We start from the raw sequence: 11,850 nt of genomic DNA, 5'->3' as shown, positions 1-11,850 counted from the left end.
TTTACCTTTGTTGCAAGTTGTGACACTGAAGATGAAACTTCATCATGAAGAAGCTGGTCTTTATTCTCAAAAAAAGGATAAAGATAAAAAAGGCCCATAATCAGTTTTGGTTTGACAATTAGCAATGACACATTTTAGAATATTCATAAATGCTTTTATTCTATTCAGCCCCTCATAAAAGAAAATTGAGAAAATACAATCACAAAGCAAAACTAAGCAAAACCACTACTAAAATAAGAAATGTGAATAAAACTACGCTTAGAATGATGAAAAATGCTGCACAAGATGTAAAAAGCAAACCCAAACCCCTACAAACCCAAAAATCCCCCACCCCAGAGATCAAGAAAACCCTTGCATCATAACAATTTCAGTATAATTGACATTAAAGATTTAAATTGATCTTAATAATTCTGTCTGTATTTTCTGGATCTTCACCGATTTTCTGAACACCACACTAGATGGTGGTCTATGCAGTATCTGTAGGCTGGGGGAAGAGGAACATCACAAAATTATTTCCTCCTTCACATTAAAAAGCATTACATTTCCTTAACTAAGGGACAGACTTTTGCCCACATTTTTTTCCCTGACATTTGTAGCTACAGGTTTCTGAAGAAAACCAGAGTACTGATGATGCCTGTGAAGGTAATTCAGTAAGACAGTATTTCTGTCCATCTCTGAATTAGGCTGGTGTCTTCATATACTCGGGCCATCCTGTTACTGTCAATGTTCTCTTCAAGACAGGAAAGTAAGATCATTGTCAGGAGTACTTTAGAGGCCAAAGAAAGATATAGAAAATGGGGCATCATGTACAGGAATTACATAATTTTCTCTTTATTCAGTCTGTGTTTTAATGAGAAAAACATTACTTCCCCCCCCCCCCCCCTACATAGACCTCCAAATATAAACAGTCCCCAAGTACAAAACAAGAAGAGCTACCTATAACTGAAAATACTTAACTCCAGTTCCAAGAAAAAACAGAATTACAACAGAGTGGTTTATGTAAAGCATCTCTGAAGTGGCAGTTTGACAGAATCCCCTTTGTTCACTTTTTGCTTATTTCAGCCACTTACCGTTTCAAAACCAAATTTATCAACTCCTTCCTTTCCAACTAAAGTATATGCTACGGAGTAGATATGGTCTTTACTCTGTAAGCTTTATTTTTGTTTTAAGGTAATTCCACACACATATCCCAAGACCCAAAACACACAGTATCCCAGCTCCAACATGTTACCAAAGACCTCCTTCACAGCATCAGAAAGAGGCGAGAAAGCTGGCACGAGAAGCATTAGGTACTCCTAGTCATGTGGGGGCCCAGATGTACCTGCTTCATCTTGAGAGACTAGCTTCGAATCCCATGCATTTTTTTTTAATTTATTTTTTATAAATATATTTTTATCTTTATTTAATTGCCTACTAATGTCTCCATTTACTTTATAGGCAATACTTTATATTTTACAAGGGACAAGGACAGAGTTTGGAGCATTTCTAGAATGAGTATGAAGACCATCCCATTATAGTTCTATAATAATTGTATGTTGAAACAGAGTGATTTGTAAATAGCTAGCTTTACTTGTTGGGGTAGAAAAAAGTCAGGAACTTCTATTATCATCCAAAATGAGAATACTGCTTCCTGTGGATCTTAACAAGCTATTTAATTCCTGTATTTCAGTTAGCTGTCTTTAACACAGGAGGATATAATTGTAGATGGAATACCAAAAATGACAAAGTTAAGATTCATGTAGCACTCTTAAAATGAAACTAAATTACTTTTTCCCTTAGTTTGCTTTATTTATTTCCCTTTAAGAGAATCATTGGCAATATTTTAAATGGAACATACCATTTCAGAAGTTTCCTTATTTCTCTTCAACACTCTCAGCCCTTAAACTTTTGGATGACGTTGCAAAGCCTTAGACTGACTCTGCTTTGACACAGGCTAAGAGCTAGAGAATATTTCATCTGGTTTGTACAGATTTTTCCAAAGAATAAAAAAAAACAACAAGGACTAGAAAAGCTTCAAGTGGAAGTATGTTAAGAGGAGAAATTATCTCAGATATCCAAAGCTGGCAGAGCTGTCTGTTTTAACAACCAACAATACTGTCTCCAGAACAAACAAGACACACTTAGTACCTTCCAAAGAAATAATGCCTCTCATTTTAATTCTTCCAGCTCTCCAAATATCTTAGGAAGGATAATAAAAATGTAAAAGTGCATAAAGAGACTTCATGCTTGACTGCAGAGAAAAGATGGAAGCATGAAGGTGCATAGCTTTTAGCAAGCCAGAGCACAAGGAAGCAAGAGCACGAAGCAACTTTCACAGTGAAAGCATTCAGAGGAAAACCACGAGATGCAATGAGCACTTCATACGGCTAGGGAATCAGCATAATAAAATATGAATACCATTGTTGATAAAAGATGTAATTCACAATAAATAGCAGACAAAAAGGGGTATTTACTTGCTTCTTTAAAAGCATGACAACTAGGGCCGTGTTTCTCTGTTAATACAGTGCTACATCTACTGGGCATACAAGGTGCTACCTCAGAAGGAGTAAGAGTAGTTTGCAGTAACTATGCTCATGCAGCAGAGGCTGATGGTAGGAAGACAACACAAAGTTAAAAGATATCAAATATAAAGATTAAAAGACACAAAACCCTCAAGAAAGCAAATGGTGAGAATCCAATACCTAAAGTACATTTTTTTGCAGTGGAAGACCCATCAAGTATCCATAGCATTCTTTTAAGATACACTGCCTAAGAAAAGGAGACTTGGACAACTGCAGCTGCTTGTGATGTCCATCCCTACATCCCATGTGCTCAACAGTAACTCTTGATCGAAACTGGCCACCATGTTTCAATGCAGTAGTCTGAAAGAGACCAGATTCCTCACGTTTTGTGGAAAATCCATCACTAATGAAAGCAGAGAGAAGCAGACTAATGCCCCACAGCAGGAAGCGAGCGCGGGAGGAGCATGTTTGGGGATCTGGACCCAGCCATGGCCCACACTGCAGGGAGGAACCAGCATACAGTGGTGATGGGTTGTGCATTAAAAAAAATATGACAGAGGGAAAGAAGAGAGGGAGGGAGGGGACCAGTGCAACCACTGGGAAGACCTGAGGAGAAAAGACAAGACCTCATATACAACCTGTCTTCACTTGTTACCCTCAGAATAGTTTCTGGTTTTCAGTGATACCCTTTAGTTCACCCTCTTCTGATACATATTCTCTATTTTTGTTACCATTCGGAGATCAGGGAGCCCATGATTTGTTTTTTCAAATTTGCTTTAGGGAACTGTACAGCTACATGTAGAGTAAAGATCAGTTTTCTTTATCATGCTGCGTAATGCATGCTGATGCTGAACACTTACAAATTATTTCAGTGTATTTTAATCTGGGCAGTTTACAATTATGACAATTCATTTTTTACTTCAATTTAAAAGAAAAATGCGAAACATCTAGTGTTTAGTAACTAATAGGTAACTAAATGCTAAAGCTAGTGGGAAATGCTGATCAGCAACTTGAATAGCCTTCCAGTTCTGGCAGGGGAAGGTTGGTATGTGCAGTGTGTTTTCATAAGGAAACAAGTGCCCTTTTGTTGGACATACTGCAAACCATAAGGTACTCAAGGGATTAATTCAACCAGCACACAAACCTTTTTGTACAGAGATCAAAATTGTAATCTGCTTCCCTCAGCTTCCTTTGTGGTAAAGTAATTAATTAAGTCTCTTTAGATCATTCACTTTCATAATTCAGGCCAAGAAGAGGAACATGGGACATGAAAGAGTTAAGGCAAATAATAACATCATCTCGCCCCGCATGCCCTTCTTTTGCTCTAGTACATAAAATGGTATATTATCGATTTTCTCTACCCAGTTGTGGAACCATCCTATCATACACACATTAGCTGTCAAAGCCAAGCACACATAAGAGTAAACAAGCTATTATAAAAAGAGTAGGTCCTTTTGGTGCAATTTCTCGCCCTTCTACTGACCTATTACCTTGCCTCTGCCTATCATCACATCTCATCAAGGACTGAGCGCAATTTAAAGTCTAGATTACCATGTCTGTAAATGCAAATTAGATGATGAACCACAAACGTATAATTTAAGTGGAAAAAACCCAAAACAAACACCTCCTCAAGAGATACACTCCAGGGTAGAATTTAACATAATTCCCAGTATTCCACAAACCCCACTAAAAAAAAAATAATACAGTGATAGGAGAGGGGAAGGTTAAAAAAAATATATTAAAAAAAATCTCTCCGGAAATCACAAACCTGAAAGTTAACCTCTGAAGCTGGAAAGATTCCCAAAACACTGATTACAAACCAAACAGTTCAACAACTATATATACAGAGCCTACCACAAAGGGCACCGATTCGGAAGAGGCGATCATGCTGCCAGATCATCATCTTAAAATACAGCTAACGAAAGAAACCATTTCCTTGGGTTTGAGTAGGATCTTGCTGTAACATCAAATGAAACAAACAAGACTAAAGCAGATTATTAATGCAAAAGTCACTCTGCTTAATCTAATTTTAAACTGAATCAAAACCAATACAAAATGCACTCAAACATGGGTAACAAGGACATTATCAGCAGATCATCAGTGGCATCAGGCCTCATTTTCTTTGCTGCACCTATAATATACACCCGGAAAAATTCAACGCATGGGTATGCGCTTTCTGAGTCAAGAAATTGAGGCAACAGTCATCAAATGCAAATGGACACTAAAAGAGCTATACTATTTTCAACATATTCTTTAAACATAGCTGAAAAATAGAGCTGAAATGTACCTGAACACTCCCACAAGACTGAACATGTCCTTTAAGGAAAACCAAGGTTTGCAATGTTAACAAATAAAGGATGCGTTACCCAGTCATACATAGCTTTCTTCTGGGACACGAGGCTACCTGTTCAGCAGATGTAACTGCCACGCTGAACTGTGAATTGCCTCTGCTCCTTTCTGCTGAGGTAGCCTAGACTGAGATCAAGACCATTAGTCTTGTCTGTATTTCATCTACTGCCAGATCTCAATCTTTCATTTGTATGTCCCTAAAGCAAGTGAGTGAACCAAACTAGCCATCTGGGCAGGTGGTGTAAATTGAAAATTTCCTATTAATATCACCAATGAAAAATATTAACCTAGGCATTTCTAAAGTCTGTTCATGCACAAGAGTAATTTGGTATTTTAAACTAATTTTTCTCTTCCATCAAAAAATACTTTCCTACTCCAGATTGCTGACTACACTTAGAGAAACATCTACGTTAGACAATAACCCATTTTAAAATGCCACTGTGACTAAACAGTTTCTGGCAAGTGACTGGCAAGTTTCCTCTGCCAGTCTTTGGCAAAACTGAAAATACTTTGTCCATAAAGAAAATGTTAAAGAATGTTAAAGTGTGTTATAGAATTATACTTTCACCTTGGGATATATTTAGTAGACAATACTAATCTTGAAACATGCTTCTAAAATAGAATTCATCAGACCACTTCTATAAGAACTCACTTCACTCCCCTGACTTTAAAAAGTACAGGTGACTATTTCACATACAGCAGACAAAACCCATCCAATGTATTTAAAAATGTTTCCACCTCCTAGGCCCAAGTCTTTTGTAGCTACCTATTATCTACCAGACCAACTGGAAGATGAAAGGCAATATTCCTGTGTTTTCACCTTCCAAATTATTATTAATACTAAGTGAATGCAGATGATGCTCTTTCCTTCAGCATCCACAGCTGTGAAGAACTTGTTTAGCATTTTCACAAACCGTTTCATTCAATCACTTTAGTTATTGCTTCATATTCCATTACATTTTAAGATAGATTATCTAAATTATTTCTGTATTTTTTCTGCCAATTGATATAAATGCCCAAACATACTGGAGAAGATTACTTTCAGAATGTAAGTATTTACAAAAGAATACTTTTGCAGTTCTGCATTTCCTTACAAAGAGAAACATCAGAACACCAGATGCCTATGCTCTCTGGTTTTACATCAATACACGATGTTATTCTATTAATTGTTCACAACTGTGCATCTCCATAGTAAGCGATTATAATACATCTTACTCAGATTTTGCTTCTCTCAAATATTTTTGGAAGAATGTTATTAAAGATTAAACACCTTAAAAATATTTTAAAAAGCTCAGCTCATTAAGAATTTAGTTTTGCCCAATTTAGAATATTCCAAATATTCTTCAAGAAATGGAAACAGCTGTATTAAGATCAAAATACCATCAGTGTCAAAGTTGAAATAAAGTGACAAGTTCAAATAATCGATTTCACTTCAATTGCTGTGACAATTCAAATATTCCAGTGAAGCTTTCAATTTTGATGAAATTTCTGATTGGAAATCTGACAATTATTTTTAACAACTTATCCATACTAGAAGTTCATATTTGCTTTTTTCTGATCTGGAAAACAAACCAAGGGATGCTAATTCAAAAGACATTAGCTGACATAGAATTTTTATTCAGTCATGGCATTTGCAATGAAATTGTGCAGCTTTAAAAAAGCTCTTGCACGAGCAATTGCAATATTTTCATAGTATAGTTTCTGCAAAACAGGTTGAATGCATTATTTTTGGTTATAGTGCTCACCAGCACATGCACTGCTTCCTTTTGACATGCAGCTTTTATCAGCGCTTGCGGTGTTCACACAGACCCATCCTGGAGCTTCTCATAAAGAACCAGCAGCAAAACTTGTTGGAAATGTACCTCTGATGATGACAGAAATGAAAACCAGTCTATCTGGTAAAGTGTTTGGTAACTTCTAATAACTCTACTTATGTCATGGATGTCCTCACACAATCTGGCAAATAGTTTCTATAAAAGCGAGGAAAAAAAGTATAGACCTATTCCACTAGTAAAGAACTATATGGATTAAAACAATTAATGCTTTCCCAAAAAGCAATATATTTTAGTTTGTATATTAATGGTAGGAAGTCCAGCACTGCCAGGACACCATGGCTCCAGAAACCTTGCAAAACCCCATGAAGATACAACAAATAGCTTAGGGAAAATAGACCTCACACGATGTGGAGGAAAAGAGTGGTTTTGTGGATCAGTGAAAGGTGGTAATTCTGTATTAGGCTGGAGGGGAGGAAGACAGACAAGGCTGCTGGCAAACCGAGGAGACTGGAGCCAGTAAAGCAGAACTGGCTCAAGGAAAGATACAAGTGATAAAAATGACAAATAGGGGGAAGGAAGGGGATGTACTAAGAAAAACCCTGAAAGCAAGGACAGAGATTTAAATGTAAATTTCCTGAAACAAAGGGAGGCCTGCTGAAGAAACGGAAACCCAAGGATAAGGATGACTTAAACTTTATGCCATAAGCAACAGTATTAATATCAGCAATGGGATTTACAGGGACTAGGGGATGGGGAAACAGAGTAGGTATTAGAAGCTGCAGAGGAAGTAATTGCCATCAGGATGGGAAGCGAGGGTCTGCACAAGAATTTCAGCTGTCTAGACAGAAAGCAAAATAATAATAATAATTAAAAAAAAAAAAGCAGACCTGGACTTTATAGAGGGAACAACAGTAAAGTATTGGACACAAATTCTCTTTTGCACAATATATAAAAACCACTGACAGCCTTCAGCTTACAAGCTTCACTGAAAGAAAAAATTAAGATACTGGTGTGGTCTACAGTAGGAGACAAACCAGACAGTATGTGCTTTGTAGGACTTATAAGATCAGAATAAATCAACGGGGGGGGGGGGGGATACTAGACGAGAAGTAGATTTGATCTGGGTCAACTGTGTAAAGATGACAGTGTAAATTAGAAAGTGAAGCACCTCAGAAATGAAAGGGATTTAAGAAAAAAAAGAAAAAAGAAAAAAAGAAAGCCTAAAGCCCCCCAAAACATTGTTAGCTCTGCAGAGCTCCAGGAAGATGGTGAGAAACAGGACCCACTCAAGAAGCTGTGAAAAATGAATGTGACAAGCAGAAGGAAAAGCAAGAAAGTCAAGCCAAGGAAGGGCTCAGGAAAGTCTTCACCATCAGTCCCACAATGGTACGTTCAGGAGTGATGACATAATACAGGTGATGGATTTTAGCCAGCAAAATGTCACTAAAATGTCACAAGAACAACTCTGATGAAAGGAAGAGAACAGGCTAACAGAAAGAAGAAGGTATGAAGGAATTGTAACTACTGCAGGTGATGCCCAAGACCCAGTGAAACAGTTGGAAAGTGAAGGAAAGGCATTAGCTGAGCTACATATAATGGAATGAATACCCCAAATCCCTTCTACATTTCATGTTTTCGTTGCTAGCTATAGCTAGCATTTAGTGCTTCCTTAGACTTAATTTCATTTATTCCTGTGGCTTCTTATTTCCATTTTGTGTTTTAACATCTATCATGTGGAAGAAAAAAAAAAATTAAGATACTTTCCCCTCCTCATTAATGAAAGGAAATAAGGATAAGCATTGACTGCTTTATTTTTTAATTAAAAAACTACCCTTATTCAACATATTAATAGAACATAAGAAATGCTGCTCAGCTCCCACTCATTCCTGCAGGGCCCGTCTGAGTTCGAGTCATTCCAAGATGAAAGCCAGTATTAAAATTGTACCAGAGACTTTAAATATCTTCATTAAAATAGATAACTAAAATTCTGTATAGGCAACTTTAAAAACACCCAGTGAGCAAGTCTAAACAAATTTCAGTGTAAAACGTGTTTTTGCACATATTCTCTTTGAACATAACAAAAAAATACAATTGGGGAGAACAGATCAAGGCTAAGGATCTGAAATATTCTTAAATGAAAGATAAAAGTTCCAGCCGATAATATAGGTCAGCCCAACACCCAGCCACTACCCTAATATACAGATGTGTTTTAAAGTCAAGTGCCATTTTATGTCAGTTACATGAGATATTGACACAGCATTGACATCTCTGAGGACTGATTAGATGATAGTAGGATTGAATCAAGGAAAATTTTGCACAACTGCCAAAACATCACCTTTCCAGAAGTCAAAACCCAACAGTTTTCCCTTTCCACAAACACAACTATAGTTTGAAACATAATGACTATATTACGAACGAATGCAAGTTTGGCATGCATCACTGTACATTTCTAACATAATTTGAGAGACACGCACAAAACGCACATTGATTTCATTTTATACATGTGTACTATTCATGTCTGTTAAGTTGCCTTCATGTATTAATTGTAACTTTAGCCAATAAAGCACTTTCATTGCATAAATTAAAAATATTTCTGCTTCAAAGCAGTAATTAAAATTAACTTCTAAGATTCAGTCTAAAACTGTCTGATCTAAAAAAAAATATACAATAATCCACACATTTATTTAAACAAGTACTGTTTCAAAATTTACTTGTCTTTCTTATCTCAGGAAGCACCTTACTATTTTAAGTAAGTGTCAACAATCCAAAGTACTTGAATGTATGCAGAAACTCTTGCTAAAGACTGGCCAGAGGCTGACCATTCCCTCTCATTGCAATTTTCATGTTCTCAAAATTTGTTTTTGTTCTCCCCTGGAACAAAATCAAACCATTCCGTATTCCACAAAACCAGAACTGTCAAAACTTCTCTTTTTATATCAAACTATTTCTATTTAAAAACTACAAACTTCTACAGATTCAAACGTCTGCTTGTATAAGCCCTGATCAGGCTTCCGTATCTAAACAGCATGATTAAAATTTCTGTAGAGTAACAAAGGGAGTTTTGTTGTTTTGATTTTTTTTTAACTTACGTTAGCCTAATTCTTTGTTGCTGTCTGCTACTGCAATGTCCTAATTATTAGGTTGCACAGTGAGAACTCCTTCGCTCTTTCTCAGCTTTGAAGAAACAACTTACAGCACCAACATTTCATTACACTAGAACACTTTCAATCTGGTCTGTTTTTAATGACACAGATGTGACTACCAATTTCTTCTCTTTGAAGTAAAAAGTTTCAGCGTTATTTATAGCATAAATGGTAGAAGCTTAAGAATTTTCTTCCCACTTGCCCATTAAAAATGAAAATAAAGACAAAAGAGAGTTGTTGGGGAAAGCAACATAAAAATCAAAGTCAAAATGGGCTGGCTACAGTTCATCTTCTCTTTTACCAAATGGTGTATCAGAAAAAAACCTAGAGGAAATGAAATCTAACAGTAAACTTCTGCATGAAATTTAATGCTGGGCTTTCCTAATTTACTAAAAAGCACTCAAACAAATTACCTGGATGTTGGCCCTCAAGACAGAGAATTAGGGAAGACCTGGATTCTCTTCTTGATGAGGTAACCCTTCATTCACATCTTAAGCAAGCTGTAGCTTGACAATTTAAAACAGCACAGAGGCTGAGGAAGACCAAGACTTACTCATGCACAGCTAAGGTACCAAGAGAACTGCCCCTGTAACTCCTCCAAGCTCTGGTGGTGTGACTGTCCTCCAGAGCCAGGGGTCTGGGTGATGCAGGTCAGGACACAGCAGCAGCAAAGCGCAGATCATTATCAAATCCCCCTACATGCTACTGGATTTCACTCCCTTGCAGTCATATTACTGGGAGCAAAACCAGGTTCTGATGAAATAACAAAAATGTCAAAGCCTAAAAGCAAGGCCCTTGAACCAGATCAGCTATAACAAGCTGAACAGGTGCATTCCGTTACCTCATGCTTTCTTGGCACCTAGGCCATTTTTTAGACATACCGTATCTATGGCTGACCTAGAAGCTGCCTTTGATAGATCACGAGAATTTACAATGTTAATCAGGTGGTCGTAGTTTTCCATAAAGTCTATCCTTCCTTAAAGTGTACATAAACCATAAAATAACTACATTTAATTGTTTGGGGGGATTACTGTTTGGGTTTGGGTTTTTTTTTCCATCTTGATTTTAGCAGGCAAAACAATTAATAGCTTATGGTCTTCACTGTTTCTGTGCCAAGCTATACTACAGCCTTCCTAACTCTTCTGAATCCTTTATCTTCAAGAATATTTCATTTAGTGCCTTAGAACAATTTATTTTTTCCCTGCCACTTCAAATTCCAAAAAATTATGTTTTATTCCAGTGCCACTAGTAACAGACATTATGGGAGCTGGAAAGGAATTTTTGTACAACTGATGAAAATGGCAAACCATTTGCACCAGAAATCATTGCCATCACCATTATAACTTGAGACTGCCACTACTGGAACAGAAGCCCAGGACAGCAAAGATAATAGGACAGGACAAAAAACCCACCAAATAAGCAAATAAACAAACAAAACGCCAATCTCTTTCTGTTGCTAAAGTACAGTATTGGGAGAACTGTCATGACAAAAGTCTGAAGAATCATATTCTGACTGGAAGGTTAAGGTCAGGAGCCTCAGAGGTGTTCTGGAGCATTTGTGGTAGAGAAGAAAAGTAAATCCAGTGGGATTTAATGGAAGCTTTCAGCGATCTTTGGTGTTCAAAGAGGGTTTCAGGAGGTAAGCAAGTCTAGGAGAGCTGTGGACAGCACAAACCAGCAGCTTAGTGAAAATCATGGAAGTTTCCAAACACCTGAGGATAGGAACTGTAGGAGGGAGAGGTCAGACGTATGACAAGTTGTGGGAGATACTTCAGGTCACCTTCAACCCCACAATCCTCCTTCATCCCCTGAAGGGGGTCCCTAAAAATGTGTATCTGTTATTCCTTCTCCCATGGGAGAAGAACCCATTCATCCACATCAATCTTCACAGCTGCTGTCAAACAAGTCGCAAGGACTAGGGCATTTCTGTCCACTGCACAGGGGAAAGGACAAGGAAAGGCTGAACCGGGGAGCAGACTGGTGATTTTGGCTAATGGAAATTATTTTGGAAAATGGAGGGAGTAACTGCTGCAATGGGAAAAGGCTGCTCTTCAGCAGTAGCCACACGTGTTGACAACCCAT

At 37.4% G+C, this 11,850-nt stretch overlaps 1 protein-coding gene across 2 annotated transcripts in view; it reads right to left on the bottom strand.

Moving 5' to 3' along the window:
* Nucleotides 1-11,850, bottom strand: part of TDRP (testis development related protein) — a 78,308-nt gene that overhangs the window by 16,955 nt on the left and 49,503 nt on the right. Inside the window, exon 2 of one of the 2 annotated variants that reach the window (XM_080387768.1) lies at nucleotides 6-65. The exons of the other annotated variant lie outside the window; for it this stretch is intronic. Within the exon in view, the coding sequence (XP_080243894.1) occupies nucleotides 6-65 (60 nt within the window). The remainder of the gene's footprint in view (nucleotides 1-5; nucleotides 66-11,850) is intronic. 2 annotated transcript variants of the gene reach the window in all.

Source organism: Falco punctatus (genome assembly GCF_963210335.1).
Source record: "Falco punctatus genome assembly, chromosome: 5".
NCBI lineage: Eukaryota > Metazoa > Chordata > Aves > Falconiformes > Falconidae > Falco > Falco punctatus.
The sequence above is the reverse complement of the archived record's forward strand: the minus strand, read 5'-3'. Positions and strand labels throughout refer to the sequence as shown.